Here is an 18,399-nt window from a genome sequence, read left to right on the forward strand (position 1 = left end):
TCTCATTTAGAAAGTCATGTTGTATATTTTGTTTATTTGGTGTATGGATCCTTCCAGAATATGCTCAGGAAACTCATGAACATAGTGCCGATTAGGCCCTGTAATAGAAGGGATCACCAGACCCTTACCTGGTGATCATGGTAGACTGACCATGGATGCAAGGCATAAACCAGGATTGGCTACATGCAAAGTATACAACATAGCCCCTGTACTATCTTTTCTAGTCCTTATTTTTTATATCTTGTCAAACCATTTCCCAATATGGGGGGGGGGGCACACATCCAACTTTGCTCGGAATTTATTCCAAACTCTGCTAAATAGGTTTTCTTGGCAGGCTTGTGGGGCCCTGCGGGATGCTGGGGATTGAACCCGGGTAAAGTATGATTGTCTGGCTCAACAGTTTTTTTTGTATTTTTTCTTTTTTTACTCAACTACTGTAACATTTTACTTCTTAAGATTAACATTTACATTGCCTGTATGTTGAAAGGTTACATTGCTATGTGGCTGTTAAAGCTTCGTCTTTAACATTTAAAAAAGGTTTGAGTATTCTTGAATTTATTTAATTAAGATAGCCCCCCCCTTTTGGGGGGGGGGCCACACCCTGCGGTGCTCAGGGGTTACTCCTGGCTGTCTGCTCAGAAATAGCTCCGGGCCCAAGATAGCCCTTTTTTCTGATACCATTTTGCTATTTTTTTCCTCCTATCACATTTTATTCTTAAATTTAGGGTTTTTTGTTTGTATGGTTTGGCTCTTGGGCCACACCTGGCTGTGCTCAGGGGTTACTCCTGGCTCTGTGCTCAGAAATTGCCCCTGGCAGGCTCAGGGGACCAAATGGGATCTGGGGATCCAGGGATTAAACCCAAGTCCATCCTGGGTCAGCCGTGTACAAGGCAAACACCCTACTGCTATGCTATCACTCTGTCCCTTAAATTTAGTTTTCTGATTCAGTAAAACTATAAACTAAATTGCCTTTTCTTCTACATTCTAAAAAATGATTAGTTGAGAAACTATAAAACAAATTGATTTAAAGCTGTAACTGGTAACAGTGATCTTTTGCAATTAGTTTATGAAAGTTGTTTTTTTTTGGGGGGGGACACCCAGTGACGCTCAGGGGTTACTCCTAGCTTGGGGGGACCATATGGGATGCCGGGGGGTCGAACTGTGATCCGTCCTAGGCTAGCGCTGGCAAGGCAGACACCTTACCTCTAGCACCACCGCACTGGCGAAAGTGTTTTTTTTAATCCTCTAGTTTCTTGTTCAAAACTAAGTTGACTTTCATAAGCTTTCTTCCTCTTAACATTAGTAAAAGATCCCCCTCCATCTCCCTCTGCATTAAACTCTAGTCCTTCTGCATGTCAGGAATATACTTTACTACTGAGCCCTATCTCAAGAGCCAGAGTTAGTTTTCAAGCTGAAGAAAATGTATCAGCAAACAGTTCTAACATAGTTGTGAATTTTAATTCAAGTTGATAAGACTATTTGGATGACTTAGTGTCAGGGACAGATAGGTTGTACAGTGGGTAGCACTAGCCTTATAGATAATCAACCCAGGTTTGATCCCCAGCATCCCCGATGCCCCCCTCTCCCCCCATTACACTTTCAGGAGTAATTCCTGAGACCAGAGCCAGGAGTAACATCTGAGTATCACCAAGTGTGGGGCCTCCCTGCCAGAGTAGTACTCAGTGGAATTTTTTCTTTCTTTCTTTCTTTCTTTCTTTCTTTCTTTCTTTCTTTCTTTCTTTCTTTCTTTCTTTCTTTCTTTTTCTTTCTTTCTTTCTTTCTTTCTTTCTTTCTTTCTTTCTTTCTTTCTTTCTTTCTTTTTTTCTTTCTTTCTTTCTTTTCTTTCTTTCTTTCTTCTTTCTTTTCTTTCCTTCCTTTTCTTCTTCTTTTTTCTTCTTCTTTTCTTCTTCTTCCTTCTTCCTTCTTCCTTCCTTCCTTCCTTCCTTCCTCCTTCCTTCCTTCCTTCCTTCCTTCCTTCCTTCCTTCCTTCCTCCCTTCCTTCCTTCCTTCCTTCCTTCCTTCCTCCTTCCTTCCTTCCTTCCTCCTTCCTTCCTTCCTTCCTTCCTTCCTTCCTTCCTTCCTTCCTTCCTTCCTTCCTTCCTTCCTTCCTTTTTTGGTTTTGGGGCCAAACCCGGCGGTGCTCAGGGGTTAATCCTGGCTGCTTGCTCAGAAATAGGTCTTGGCAGGCACGGGGGGCCATATGGGACACCGGGATTCGAACCAACCATCTTTGGTCCTGGATCGGCTGCTTGCAAGGCAAACATCGCTGTGCTATCTCTTTGGGCCCGGGATTATTTTTTAAATATCAAAATATCACATTTCATGTTTTCAAGAAATAAATACATATGAATTAAAGCTGGAAATGGTAAATAGTTATGTATCTCCTAAAGAAAAATCTGGATAACCTATAATCCTATAATTTAGAAATGGCTGTAACTGAATTCAAAACCACCATGGGAGCCATTAATCGATTGCCTAGTTCTTTTTTTTTTTTTTTTGATTGCCTAGTTCTTTAGAGGACTTAAGCTAAAGAACTATTTCTACTATGTGCTTGTGCTTTTTGTGTGTGTGTGCTCTATTTTTTTTATTTTTATTAAATATTAACGAACTTTATTTTTATTTATTTATTTTTAGTTTTTGGGTCACACCTGGCGGTGCTCAGGGGTTACTCCTGGCTGTCTGCTCAGAAATAGCTCCTGGCAGGCACAGGGGACCATATGGGACACCGGGATTTGAACCAACCACTTTTGGTCCTGGATCGGCTGCTTGCAAGGCAAACGCCGCTGTGCTATCTCTCCGGGCCCGTGCTCTTTATTTTTATTTAATAAGTTCAGATTCACTTACTGATCTGCTCATCTGATAAATTTCCTTTTTTTTTTTTTTTTTTGAGGGGAGGATGCCTACTTTACCCAGGATGTTGTGTCTGGCTTGGTACTCAGAGTCCAGACAGAGCTCAGAGGACTATGTTGAACCCAGAGCTCTCCTGCTTGTGAAGCATGTGCTCTAGTTCTTTGAATATCTTCTTAGAATACTAAAAAATAAAAAATCCTTTTTGTAGAGACCGGAAGGTTTGGGCTACTATTGACTATGTGCTTGAGGGTAACACCTAGTTTTCTTTGGTGTTAGGGATTGAAATGGATTAGCTGCATGTAAGTCAAGTGACTTAATTCCTGTTTTGTCTGGCCCCTAAAATTTTTTTTGTTTGGGACCCATACCTGGTGTGGTGGTGTTCAGGTACTACTCTTGGCTTTACACTCAGGAATTACTGCTGGTGATGTTCAGGGGACCACATGGAGTGCAAACTCAAAAGTGTCAGCTGCTTGCAAGACAATTGTCCCACCCCCTGTACTATTACTCTTATCCTCCCTCCCCTCTAAAACATTTTCAGTTAATACTATTAATTTTGATTAGCTTCGCATAATTAACCTAGGTCTTTTCATTTCATATGACCATCATTTTCAACTAAGAAATTAAATTTATCTTATGCTGTTTTTTTTTTCCTGTCTGTCTGCTTGTTGCTGTGCAGCCACACTTGATTCTCATAGCTACTCCTAATTCAATGCAGTGGGGTGAGTGTAGGAGTGTGGTGGCATCACATTCCAGGGATCAAACTAGCCTCCTTTATAATACTTTTACAGTTTTCTATTTGAGGATTTAACATAGAGAAATCCCTGGATAAATCTTACATTTTCCTCCTCCTAGGTAATCTAGTAAAAAATATCAGTCATGAGTTTATTAGACAAGACTATAACCACTTAACTGACCCTTCTTGACTTTGCAAACGGTAATGGTGAAATTCTTTTTATTTTTTGTCATAATAGAAAGCTAAAAGTTTGGCCATGTCAATTAATTCCTCCGGATTTGCCGAATTTACTCCTCAATCCATTCTAAGGTCTGGTCTTCGAACAACTCCTTTAGCATCACCCTCTTTGTCTCCTGGACAGTCTGTTACTCCTTTACGACTTAAAGAAACTAGAATTTCATTCATGGAAGAAGGCATAACCACAAAATGGACAACTGGAGTAAGTTAATACTTGGGATAAAAAAAAAAAAAAGCAATTAGGATGGATTACCTCTAATTAGTAAAATATTTTGATAAATTGGTTTTGTCTCAAATTAGATAAATTTCCGATATCACTAGAATTTTGCATACAGTCTTGCCAGGTAGTCATGAAATCAGAAAACATTAGATCAGAAAGAAACTTTAGGTCTCTGGTGGAATGCAATAGGTTATTTACAAATGAAGAAAATGGGTCTCGGAAAAACACAATAAAATGTCTATAGTTAAATAGCTTTTTGGTGACAGAAAATGGAACTAGAATCAAGATCTCTTGGTTCAAATTTTCACATTTTTTTGCTTTTAACTCATTTATATACATATAAAAATAAAATGTACTTACAGTTTTCTCTTACGAAGTTCCTAATTGGTTCTCTAATTATAGAAAATGTACTTGGTATTTGTTCATCATCAAACCCTTTCTCTAATTTTAATCTCTGGAAAAAGTGATTGATTACAAGTTAGGAAAACACTAACAATGTTAAGTTTTAGTCATAGATCTAAAGAAAATGAGAAAATGTTCATTTGGATGTGCTTAGGATGGGTAGCATGGAATTAAAACTGACTCGATTTTTTTTTTTACTAGTACATATATTTTCTAAAATTTTTTGTTATTTTAAATATTTGTCCTTTAACAGGCTGGTGACAACAAAACAAAACTATTTGTTACTACACCTCTCCATTCAGTTCCAGCAGAAACTGAATGGCTGAAGAGCCAAGATAAGGTACCTTTTTCCATGGACCATCAAGAAAAAGACCATCAAGGATTGGATGTAAGGCTACAGGATACATCATCACATTGCTTGGAGAAATCGGATATGAGCAAAGAAAACAGCAATGCTTCAACCAGATCAGACCAGACTACCTTGGAATATCTGGATGCACCATCACCAGGAGACTTTGAAGTTATGTGTACAGCCTTCAAACCTGTGAGCTCTTCTACTGAAGTAATTGTTGATACAACTGAACAAGTGCAAGATGGTAATAGAAATATGTTTGAGTCAGAAGTAGGCCCTCCAGAACTGGAGAGGCAAATGGGTAAGAACGACTCTCCAAATAAATACTCAAAATGGCATGTACAGTGAATGGAATTTTGTCCCAGGCTTAAATACATAGTAAAACACACACAACACAAGATGATGTACCTCAAGTTTTATACAGGGCATCATGTGATCCCTACACACCACTGCATTGTCAGCCCAAACCTGAATAATTAAGTTTTGTACAGTTGGGCCAGCTCTCCAGGAGTGGTCCCTTGACTTCCTGAGCAATATCCAACCCCCTTTGTTTTTTTGTTCTTTGTTTCTTTGTTTGGGGGCCACACCCGTTGTGGCTCTGAGGTTGCTCCTGGCTATGTGCTCAGAAATCAATCCTGGCTTGAGTGGGGCCATATAGGACTCCGGGGATCAGACTGAGGTCTGTCCTGGGTCAGCCGAATGTATGGCAAGCGCCATACCACTGTGCTACCTCCCCAGCCCCATCAACCCCCTTTGTGTCTTCCCCAAGCATAGTTTACATTGTTCTATTAATTTGAAGTTGGTATGAGATTTGAGAGGATAATATGTATGTTCCTTTTTGTTTGTTTTTGTTATTGGGCCATGCTCAGCACGAGGTCAGGGTAGTTGAGCTCTGTGCTCAGAAATTGTTCCTGGGGCTGAAGGGATAGCATGGAGGTAAGGCGTTTGCCTTGCATGCAGAAGGTCGGTGGTTTGAATCCTGGCGTCCCATGTGGTCCCCTGAGTGCTGCCAGTGTGACCCAAAAACAAAAAACACAAAAAGTGTAGGGGGGGAGATTATCGGGGATGTCAGATCAAACCTGGGTCAGCCACATATAAGGCAAATGCCTACCCGCTGTGCTATTGGTCCAACCCTCCCCCTTTTTAATTTGGAAAGAAATTATGTTTAATGGGGCCGGGTAGGTGGCGCTGGAGGTAAGGTGTCTGCCTTGCAAGCGCTAGCCAAGGAAGGACCGCGGTTCGATCCCCCGGCGTCCCATATGGTCCCCCCAAGCCAGGGGCGATTTCTGAGCGCTTAGCCAGGAGTAACCCCTGAGCGTCAAACGGGTGTGGCCCAAAAACCAAAAAAAAAAAAAAAAATTATGTTTAATGAAGAAATGTCAAAAGCCAATATGATTTAAGAACTTCCTACAGCTATAATGCTAACTTTACAGACTAGATTATTAGAATATTTTGGGGTCATGCCTATTAGTACTTCAGGCTTACTTCTGGCTTTATGCTCAGGTGTCACTCTTGGTAGTGTTCAGGGGACCATATGTGGCCCTGGGGACTGAAACAGCTGCATGCAAAGCAAGTTTAATCCCTGTACTATCTCTTAAGCCCAATATTGTTTAAAATTATTTTTTGTTTGTTTTGTTTTGTTATGGGGGCTACATCCATCTGAGTTCAGGGCTTACTCCTGGCTCCACACTCAAGAATCACTGTTGGTGTGCTTGGGGACCATAAGGAATGCCAGCTAGAACCCAGTCAGCTGCATGCAAAGCATACAGCCTACCTGCTACATTATCACTTCAGCCTCCACTATTGTTAGATTTTATTATTATTATTTTTGTTTGTTTGTTTGTTTGTTTTTGGGTCACACCTGGCAGTGCTCAGGGGTTACTCCTGGCTCTACGCTCAGAAATCGCTCCTGGCAGGCTCGGGGGACCATATGGGATGCCGGGATTCGAACCATCGTCCTTCTGCATGCAAGGCAAATGCCTTACCTCCATGCTATCTCTCTGGCCCTATTAGATTTTTAAGTTATTTTAGTTTTGTTTCTTAGGAAGAACTAAGATGTTTAGGGAAGCTCTTGGGCTAAATTCAGAGAATAAGAAAGACTGTTGTAGTCCGTTGCAAGGCAGTAAATCTAAGTGAAAAAAATCACTTTTTAAAATATTGTTGCAAAAAACCATGTGCAGCCACTAAATGTTTTAACTATCAAAAACCATAAACTTGGTTTTTGGGCCACACCCAGCAATAGTGATGTTTAGAGGTTACTCCTGGCTACAATCAGGAATCATTCCTAATGGTTTTCGGTTGACATTTGAGGTTCCTTGGATCAAACCCAGATTGACCCATGTACCCCAGACTACCTGCTGTGCTATCTCTCTATCCTCTATAAACATTTTTGTTTGAATTTTGAGCTGTGCTTGGCAGTGGTAAGGAGTTATTTCTGGTTATGTGCTCAGGGATCACTCCTGGTGTACATGGGGAACCATATGGGATGCCAGAGATTGAACCCAGGTGACCCTTGTGCCTCTACCCCCTGTAGCTATCTCTCTGGCCTCTATAAACATTCTTTATTGCATGTTTACAGGTGCTTCACAAGATACAGAAACAAAGGAGCTCCTGGTTGCAGAAGTGGCACTTTCAGAACTAAATCACTTAAGGCCCACCCAAGGTGTCAAAGCTTCTCTTTCTGTACCATCAGTTCATGAACGGTAAGTTTATAGAGAAAACTTCAAATATTAAGAAAGCTTAGTGAAATGGAATAAATCATAAAATAATGTGAATATCAATGATTTCTGAATGATGCAGGGATAAGTCATCAGTATTGGGGAGCTGACTCAGAAGCATTTGTTTTATTTTTTAAAAGGCTAGTAAAATTTTTATTTGCTCCTAAATGGCTCTATGAGTCATTACCCAATTAGTTGGTTTTGTTTAATAAGACTATAAGAGGGGCTGGAGGAATAGCACAGCGGGAGGACATTTGCGAGGTGAGCCAGGTGGTTCGAATCCCAGCACTTCATATGATTTCCCGAGCCAGGGGCAAATTCTGAGTGCAGAGCCAGGAGTAATCCCTGAGTGTGTCAGATGTGAGTCAGTCTCTCCTGTCTCTCTCCCCTTTCCCTCTCCCCTCTCTTCCCTCTCTCTTTCTACCCACCCCTTCTTTCCCCCACTCGCCCCCTCTCTCCGCACTTGAATGATTGGGGGAGTGAGGGGCAGAGGGAGAGCCTGGGGTATATTGGGAGCATTTTCTGTTCACTAGTTTTAAGTAGTTTTCCAGAATGATGCTAAGTACATTTTTTTCTAAAAAGGGGAGTAATGGATCAAATAAGTTTCATTATCTCTAGGATTACTTTCCAATTCCCAAATATTTCATGTTCAGCAGAAAGTGATTTACATTATAATTCAGGGACTGGGGATAGGACTGCTGTTACGCTGTTTGCCTTGCATGTATCTCACCTCGGTTTGATCCCCAGTGCTACATGTGCTTCCCTGAGCACTGCTAGGAGTGATCTTTGAACACAGAACCAGAAGTAAGCCCTGAAATTTTCCAATGGTCAAAAACATACACTATTGCAATTCTTTTCTTGAAAGACAGCTGACCTATACCTGTTATAAGCTTATGGTAAGACTGAACACGTTGTACATTAGAACTTTGAGTAAATCAAACCTCCTGATTAACATGAATTAAAAATTTTTTTAACCTCAAGAAAAGTATGGACTTAGGTAAATAGGACCTTCTTATATACTAAATTATGTATTTCTGTTTTAAAGGGAAATTCTTTCTTCAAAGTCCAAGGTACCAGTTTTAGATGTTTCTGTTGAAAGCTGCACATCTTCAGTTAAAACAGGTAACCAAAAATGTATTCTAATTTTAGGATTATGTCATTTTAGTGTGTGGTAGTGTTTTCTTTTGGAACAAATTAATATCCAGATACTTTTTCTTAAATCATTCACTCTCGTCACTTCCTTGACTAAAAGTAGCACTGTTAAAGTATATCAGCTTTCAGTACAGTGGATTCCTTTTTATACACACCATTGTTCTAATATTTCAGTTTTTGGAAGTGTTTGTTAACTTTAGAATATCAAAAGAATGAGGCCAGAGAGATAGCACAGCGGTAAGGCGTTTGCCTTGCATACAGAAGATCGGTGGTTCGAATCCCGGCATCCCATATGGTTCCCCAAGCCTGCCGGGGGCGACTTCTGAGCATAGAGCCAGGAGTAGCCCCTGAGCACTGCCAGGTGTGACCCCCTCCCCCCCAAAAAAAAGAATATCAAAAAGAACAATAAATTGATCCCCAGCAAAACCACATACTTGATTTATTTTATCTTCTAAGGCTCAAATGTCTATAAGGGCAACTATCTTTTATTCCTTTTAATCCTGGCTAAACCTCAGGATTGCCTTTTTTTTTTTTTTTTTTTTTTTGGTTTTTGGGCCACACCCGGTGACGCTCAGGGGTTACTCCTGGCTATGCGCTCAGAAGTCACTCCTGGCTTGGGGGACCATATGGGACGCTGGGGGATCGAACCGCGGTCCGTCCTAGGCTAGCGTAGGCAAGGCAGGCACCTTACCTCTAGTGCCACCGCCCGGCCCTCAGGATTGCCTTTTATTAGTAATGAAAATAATCATAAAAGACTGATTTTATTCCAGGGAAATTAACAAAATGTGTAGAATTCATTAATGTTTTGGTAATGAGGCCACAGCAGCGGCACCTGCAGGTTACTCCTATTTCTGCACTCAGAAATTATTTCTAGTAGTCTCGTGGACCATATGAGATGAGATACCAGGGATAGAACCCAGATCAGCTGCGTGCAAGTCAAACACTACCCACTATATTGTTCTGATCCCTCCATTTACTTTTTTAACCAGTGATTATTTCTTTGAGTGCTTTCATAAGAGGAATGTAACATTTTTTGTTGTCACTGCTCCCTGGCTCATGGTCTTCATTCTACCTTCCTACTCTTCACATTAGAAATGGGTATTGAGGGGCCGGGCGGTGGCGCTGGAGGTAAAGTTCCTGCCTTGCCTGCGCTAACCTAGGACGGACCGCGGTTCGATCCCCTGGCGTCCCATATGGTCCCCCAAGAAGCCAGGAGCAACTTCTGAGCGCATAGCCAGGAGTAACCCCTGAGCGTCACAGGGTGTGGCCCAAAAACCAAAAAAAAAAAAAAAAAGAAAGAAAGAAATGGGTATTGGATGGGGGTGGAGAGATAGCACGGCAGTAGGGCATTTGCCTTGTACACAGCCAACCCAGGCTCAATCCCTGGCATCCTATTGGTCTGCAGAGCACCACCAGAGTGGTGCAGAGCGCAGAGTCAGGAGTAACACCTGAGCATCACCCCATCAGTTGTGGATCAGTTGTGGCTCAAAAACAATAAAAAAAGAGAAAGAAGAAATGGGTGTTGGAATGACTTAGATTTAGGACCTGTTTTTCTCTAAATTGTGACTTACCTAAAATGCTTTGAGTTGCTTGGGTTCAGAACCCAGTTCTGCACTTTTGTAATATTATATGATCAGCCATACTTATCTATAAATCTATTTAAAAAGTATTGGTAGCTTTCAAGGAGCTCAATAAATACAAGCTTTTACTATACATTATTATCCATTGCATTTATTTGAAAACATAACCTTTTTTTGGCTAGCTATACAACTTAGCAGCAAAGTCATGCCTTGCATACACGAGACTGTATATATGACACATGCGTACATATGTCAGGTTACAGCACAACAACCCCCCCCCCAATTTTTTCTCCTAAGAATTTAAAAAAATACAGTGCTTCATATCATTAATATAGAGTAACTTTTGTACATTCTATGTCAGTATTCATTTTGGTGATTCCTAAACTTATCAGATTAAGGAATATGTACAACTTTTAAATATTTTGTTTTCTCCCCAAAAAAGTGGCTTAAATTCAAGCAATGATGATTGCAAGGTAAAATGCATACTTCCTCATTCCTCTTCGCAACACTGACAGATAAAACGCTTTTTTACATTTTGCTTTATACACGGTCTTTGTTCAATATTAAGAAGTGTGAAATATGGGGTGAAGCGATAGTATAACAAATAAGAGGCTTACTTTGCACATGGCTGTCCTGGGTTCCACCTCCAACATCCCATATGATTCCTTGATCACATAGCCAGGAATACATCCTGAGCACTACTAATTGTGGCCTAAAAACAAACCAAAAAAGTCAAATTTATCTTTCAGATTCTCATTAAATTCAAAAACCAAATTTGGCCTTGAATGCTAATGATGTAAAAACTTTGACAAAAAAGTGATAAAGATACTGAGATTGTTTTAAGTGGTAGCATTCGTGGACATGTGAGTGCTGATTTTTGGTTTTTGGGTCACTCCTGATGGTTTTCAGGGATTTGTGAATGCTTTTTTGTTACCAAAACCCAAAGTACTACCAAAATTTTTTTAGAGTTAGAACTTCCATTTCCCTTCTAGTAGTAAGGACTCAAAGGCAATTGTATTTAGTAATTACTTTAAACTTACTGTTTAGATTAATAAAGAATTAAACATTCCAGCTTCTCAAAATTAATTATCATATTATATTATATTATATTCCAGCTTAAAAACTGGTTTCATTTAAAATGTAAAGTTTATATTCCTGTTTTTAACCTTTATGGAAAATATAAATACTGTTTAAACTGGATGATAGAGAAGTGGAAAAACAGAATGTAAGCTATAAACCATTATAAACTTTTCTCAAGACATTGGAAGCTTTTTAGCAAAATGACAGTTTATCAAGAAAATAGTATCACATCACAGTTTTCTAGTTTTAAACGTGGATGATTGATTCTTATTTTTCTTTCAGCTGTAGCCGATGTCCTTGATGATAATGGACACTCAGGGCTTGTTAGCTCTGAAAGTCCTATTATCTCTGAACATAAACTTGACCAGGAAATAGCATTGAATTTAAAAGATCAAGAAATAGAAGTTGATGTTCTAAAAGAAAATGTTGACTTACCAGAAGAAAAGCTTCCAATATCTGACGTTCCTCCTGAATCTCAAGAAATTCATGTAAAAAAATTATTATTTTCTTTTTTAATTTTATTTGGCTTAGTTAGGTTTCAAATCATAGTTAAAGTGCCAAATCACTTATGTTATATATAAAAATTTGTGTTCAAATAAGTATGTATATAAGCATTTTATGACTATAAAGACATTGCTCTAAAATATTACTTTTGAGAATAAACAGGTTATGCTAAGCTTAAAATATAATTTAACAAGTTGATTTTTTTTGCTTAATAACTAATTAAAAGTAAGTTTTTGTTTTTAATTAAAAAAATAGGAAACTTCCCTCATATGAATATTTGTGAAAGAATGACATTTGACTGAAGTGGAGCTTTTATACACTCCAGAAGGAATTTTGTGGGATAGGGTCTACATACTATGTTTTACACTTTCTAAAATTTATAACAGTCCCTTTTGTTATCAATGGGTAGCTTACATAAGCTAAATGAATTTAAAAATAAATCTTTATTTGTAAAAGTAAAAGTAGTTATGGGAAATAATATGATGTTGGGAGCTTATTTGTAAAATTAAAAAGTTATATATGTAAAAAGTTTATTAACTTTTCCCTGGTCCCTCTTCCTTCAGTTGGGAAACTTACAGGCTTGGTGTAATTGGGAATCCTTATTTCTGGGTTATTTCCATTCTTTCATCTCTCTGAATGTTTTGTGGTTGGGAAAATGTCATTGTGTAGGTGGGTGGTAATGTTCTACCTTCTTGGTCAGGAGATCTCTCTGTTACTTTCTGCCTCCTCCTTTTTCTCCCCTTCCCTTACCAAAAGGTAAATGCAAGGACCATTCCTTCTTCCACCAAACCCTTGCAGGAGAGGTACTGAACTTGAAAGCCTTAGGAATTTCATGGTTTATGCAGCCCCAGCAAAGGGAAGAGGATTGAGTCTAGCCCAAGGGAGCTTATGTAGGTGAATTCTTCTTCAACCTTATGGGAATCATGCTGTTTAGAAAAGTGTGAATAGTTAGGTAATTTGGGGATTAAAAAGTGTGAATAGTTAGGTAATTTGGGGATTATCAGTATAACACAGTTTGGGGGTTGTTTCATTTTCTCCAGTTAATTTTTTTCTTTATTGAGTGAGAATAAAGCAAGTCCTTAATTCTTCTTCGTGGTCAGCATCATAATTTTCAGGGTTGTTTTTGTTTTTTTTAAAACTTTTAGCCAGAGAAATGTGGAATTTCTATTTTCATCACAAATATCAAAATCTTGTGTTGTTATTTTGACAGAATAAGAAAGTCTTGATTGCTTACGTAGCTGTTTTATACAGTAGACCCAAAGTATATGTCATATAAAAATAGTTTAACAGTTTATGCACCAACGTTAAGATAATCATTAAAAAGCGTATGCTTTAGATTAAACTAAATGTGTACATTAAAATTCTTGAACCATTCTGCTATCTTTTATTCATTTTAGGTGACTGAACAGGAAAAGCTTGAAATTCAAGGTTCAGAACAAGAGGCTAGGATTCTCTCCTTTAAAGAAATGTATCCCTCGGGAACTCTTAAGCTTCAGTATAATTTTGATGCCATTGAGCAGCAGTTTTGTGACTTGCCTGAGACTAAAGGCTCTGCTGAGTGTGACATTGCTGAAGTAGATGGGGAACTTTTTATGGCTCAGAGCAATTTTACCTTGATATTAGAAGGTGAAGAAGGAGAAGTTGAGACAGGTGATTCTACGGCATCTAATGTGTTAGCCAAAACAACTAGCACGGCAGTTGAGGAAAATCAAGTACACAGTGGGATCGATAATAATCATGGACATGTTGCAAATTTGTCGTCTTTCACACCCAGTGCTAATGAGTCCCATAAGATAGAGACATTACCATATGTGCCTGAACCAATTAAAGTAGCAATTGCAGAAAACGTATTTGATGCAATTACTTCAGACACAGTGGAACCGTCTATTCATGAAAATACACCTGTAGTAAATCGAAAGGTAACGCGTTCCACCAAGCTAGTTAAATCTACCTCTAAGATTGTTGAGGAAGCAAGTTCAATAAGTGCCAGTTCAGCCAATGACACAATTTCCTCCAGAACGCGCACAAGAGCACGTGTCCAAAACCTGAATGTGAAATCAGCACAAGAATTGTCAGCAGATGTTACTGCAAGTAAAAGAACAGGGCTTTCTGTTACTAAAAGAACAAAAGAAATTTCTGGGGTTTTTCAAAGTGCTTCTTCTGATAGAGAAATGTCTCCAAATCAGCAAATACCTCAAAAGCCTGTTACTCCTAGAAGAGGAAGGAGAAGAAAAATGAGTCCAGACCCATCAGAAAGTTCTAATACTATGCAACTCGAGTTACCAATTACGCCAGGAAGGGAATCAAAAAGGTTAAAATCATCTCTGCCTTTGGAATCAACAATTGAAACTTCTTTTAGAAACGAAGAAGATAATGCACCGGTTGCAAAGAGGATTTCTAAAAGAATTAAAAACCTTATAGGAAATCAGGAAAATTTTGAAATCATAAATGATGCAAATATTAGTAAAACAGCAAGCCCTAGAAGGAGTAGCAGGAAATTGAGAAGTGCTAAAGTAGAAGCTTCTGAAAATACAGACTATAAGCAAGATGAAAAGTCCAGTGGGCAGCAACTGTTAATTATACATAGTAAAAGGATTCAAGATAAAAAAATTAGTGAAGCAATTGCAATAGAAGATTCTAAAGTTGAATCATCCCAGATAACACTCCAGGCAGAATTTGCTATGTCTACTACACCTAGGAAACGTGGTAGATCAAGAAAAATAAATCCTGAAGATGTAACACCTGTAGCTCATAAGGAAGAGAGAAGTCCCAAAGAGAGAGAGGCACTCAGCATCCAAAAGAGATCTACAAGAAACACACCAGCTAAAACGAAAAATACTCGTGCTGGAAAACAAGCTTTAGAAAAGCCAGTTTCAGTGCCAAATGAGGAAATTGAGACACCAAGAAAATTGAGCACCAAGACAAAAGTTAACAAACGGACTGAAAATCAAAGCCAAACACACCTATTGAGTTCATTATCTGGAGAATGCACTCAGGAAGAACCAAGCAATCAGGAAGAAAACGTCCTTGCCACAGTTGCTTTAACTCAAACTTCACGCAGCACAAGGACTAGATCTAGGAAGACCATCTTGTTGCCGAACCTTTCTGAAACACAAAATGAGTCTTTACTTGCTCCTACTATATCAAAGCCTCCAAGGAAATCGAAAGGTACTATTTTTACTCTTCAAAGTACAATTTGATCTCAGTTAAGCTTGTTGGGGGCAGGTGGTTAGGGTTAGGATTACAATGGTTAACGCACTTGTTTGCAAACAGCTGACTAGGGCTTGCTCTCCAGCATCTCATGTGGTTCCCTAAGACTGCCTGGAGTGATTCCTGAGTGCATAGCTAGGAGTAAACCATAAACATTGCTGAATGTGGGCCCCCCCCCCAAAAAAAATCCTCATCTTCAACTTGAAATCATGTTGTTTTAAGTTTATTTTTTAAAAAAATTGCCCTCTATAATATTCCAATAGTTACTGTGCCTATGCAGGGGGGAAAAAAAAAAAGCACAAAACAATCATTTTTCCGCATATTTATTTATCGATTGATCGATTTTTTTTGACGTCTTTATATTAGTGTAGAGATTGAAGTTGATGTCTCCAATATTATTTTATTTTATCTTATCTTTCTCTTTCTTTTTGCACTCCGGCATGAGTTGATTTCAGAACCGAGACTGTTGTATGGTGCTTGTCTTTATTGCTGTGGTGCTCACTGGATATTTAATTTGATATTTCTTTCTGTATTGTGGTGGTGTTTCAATTGCCTTTTTCACATCCTCTCTCAAACTGAGGTTGAAATCCTCTGGAAGGCATTCACCTAATTTCAGCATATTTGACTTTTTTTTTTCTCTCTCTCTCTCTTATTTTGTACCCCAATCTATTGCTTTTCTTTCCTTCAAACAAAGCCACATAACTTGATTTATCTAGCTCCGCTTCTTAAATAGAGGGGGAGACGGGAGGGTACCAGGACCAAACAGATATATTATCACTTATAGTGAGCTGGACAAAGAGGGGACCACTACTCTAGCAGCCCGGGGGGTGATGGTGGGGTATTTGGGTTGCAGAAGCGGAAGTGGGTTGCGGGGAGGACAAATTTGGTGATGGGTATTCCCCTGATTCAATGTTGATATGTACCTAAAATACTACTGTGAAAGATAAAAAAGAAAAAGAAAAAAAATTGAAGTTGCTGTATATTAAAGTAGATGAATGGCATTAATTTATTTGTCCTAGAAGTGACTTCTAAATATAGGATCTCTTAAAAAAATAAGCAATTTAAATTTTGTTTTTTGGGGGACTATATCCAGAAGTGTTCGGGGCTTTTTTTCCAGCCCTATTAACTATATACTATTGCTTTGGGTCTTGTGATACTAAATTTTTTCTTTTTTTTTTTTTTTTTTGGTTTTTGGGCCACACCTGGTGACGCTTAAAAATTGCTCCTGGCTTGGGGGACCATATGGGACACCAGCGATCCAACTTCAGTCCGTCCTAGGTTAGCATGTGTAAGATAGACACCCTACCGCTTACGCCACCACTCCAACCCCTTAATTTTTTCCTACTTCAGTTTATTTTTAAATTTGAGCGTTTTATAGGTTCGTATCACTTGGGGGTGATGTACCATGTATCTCAGTAGATTTAGGGGCAGCTCTTAGTTATCCTCAGCCAACAGGCTTGTGGTTCAGTGCTAGAACTTAAAAGTTTGGTACTTCCAACTAGAGCTGGGGAACAAATCCAGGTTGGGTACATGTAAGTCATATGACTAGCTAACCCTTACTGGTACTGTCACCAACTCCTAATAAGACATCTTTTAAAAAACAATTGTTAGGGGCCGGGGATCAAACCTGGGCCTGTCCCAGATCAGGAGTATGTAAGGCAAAAACACCCTGCCGCTCTGTTATCACTCTGGCCCCAATATCTCCACCTTTATCTCACCTTCTTTTCCCCAATCCACCTCTCTTTCTACCCTCCCTGTTCTTTTCATCACTTCCTTTGCGGAGTTTTGGTGCCACACCTGGCAGTGCTCAAGGGACCATACCTAATGCAGGAATCAAAGTTGGGTCTCCTTACAAAGCAGTTCCAGTTTGTTGAGCTAGCTCTCTAGTCCTAATGACTTTTAAAATTCCTGTTCATTAATATGTTAGAGATTTGATTTTTTTTGGGGGGAGGCACACCTGGTGACACTCAGGGGTTACTCCTGGCTATGTGCTCAGAAATCGCTCCTGGCTTAGGGGACCATATGAGACGCCAGGGAATCGAACTGCGTTCCATCCTATGCTAGCACTGGCAAGACAGAAGCCCTTGTACCACCACTCCAGCCCTTAGAGTTTTGATTTTTTTGTAAGTGTTATCATTTTCCTTTATTCTTCCCTATGTGACTTTATTTAATTTTTTTTCCAAATTAGAGTCAACATTTATTATCTGTGCCACATTATAGGTGGTATCCAAAAGTTTTTTTTTAAAGAAACATCAAAATTCTATTAACTATGATACAGAAAGTATTTAAATCCATCTTACCTGTTGCCCATCGACATGCCTGTTTGCATGCCCAAAGTCCTTCATCTCTATGTTAGCTAGTGTTTATGCTGTTTGGTTACTATAATATATCGTCTTCCATAAGAGCATTGCCTATCCCAAAAGAAAATATTTTACACTTTGCTTTATTTTGGGACCACAGTGGTGGTGTTCAGAGGAACTTAAGGGATGTCACAGATTGTACCTGGGTGGGCCCCATGTACAGCAAATGTAGAGCAAATGCTGTGCTATTCTCTGTCCCCTATTTTACAATTTTTAATTTTAAAATAAAGTGTATATGTGGTATATATAGGTATAACTAAATACTTAATATAACTGCAATTGAGATTTCTCTGAGGGAGTTCTAATAATTGACAATTAAGGGAAAGATCAGAAAGGTGAGACACGAGTGTATCTGCATAGGAATATAGGCTTGGTATAAGCTGTGAGCAATGCTTAAGTGGGACTCCAAAAAAAAAAAAAAACGTTTCTAAATGTAATTTCTGATTCTCTAGTAACTGGAATTGCAAAAGTGAAATGCAGGTAAAGGGGGAAACTAAAGTATAAAACCGATGTTTTTTCTTTCCAGATTAAAGAACAATAAAGAGAAAACTATTTGAACAGTAAAATTTTGTATCTGCTTACATTTTTTTTTTTTGTTTTTTTTTTTGGGCCACACCCGGTAACGCTCAGGGGTTACTCCTGGCTATGTGCTCAGAAGTTGCTCCTGGCTTGGGGGACCATATGGGACACCGGGGGATCGAACTGTCCTAGGCTAGTGCAGGCAAGGCAGGCACCTTACCTTTAGCGCCACCGCCCGGCCCCTGTATCTGCTTACATTTTGTTTGCCCAAAAGATGTTGGTTTTTTTTACCCTTCTAATATGGGTATAATGCTTGCCAAGTTTATTTCTCTGAATGTGTGCCAATCATTTGTTTTAAGTCTTCATATATAGGTTTGTGAGATCTATAGTGGTTTTATTTATTGTTTCCCCTTACCTTTCTTTAGCTAAAAATACAACAACTCCAACACAGCTGAAAGAATTGGTTTCCGATTTATCTTCTCA

General features: G+C 39.0%; 1 protein-coding gene across 1 annotated transcript in view; it reads left to right on the top strand.

The window, feature by feature from the left end:
• The window catches only part of AHCTF1 (AT-hook containing transcription factor 1), a 73,642-nt gene that overhangs the window by 51,864 nt on the left and 3,379 nt on the right, over positions 1-18,399 (top strand). Inside the window, 7 exon segments of the mRNA XM_049776646.1 lie at positions 3,822-4,022; positions 4,696-5,095; positions 7,373-7,496; positions 8,557-8,633; positions 11,606-11,811; positions 13,225-14,995; positions 18,342-18,395. Coding sequence (XP_049632603.1) covers positions 3,822-4,022; positions 4,696-5,095; positions 7,373-7,496; positions 8,557-8,633; positions 11,606-11,811; positions 13,225-14,995; positions 18,342-18,395 — 2,833 coding nt within the window.

The sequence above is a fragment of the Suncus etruscus genome, chromosome 7, assembly GCF_024139225.1.
Source record: "Suncus etruscus isolate mSunEtr1 chromosome 7, mSunEtr1.pri.cur, whole genome shotgun sequence".
NCBI classification, from domain to species: domain Eukaryota; kingdom Metazoa; phylum Chordata; class Mammalia; order Eulipotyphla; family Soricidae; genus Suncus; species Suncus etruscus.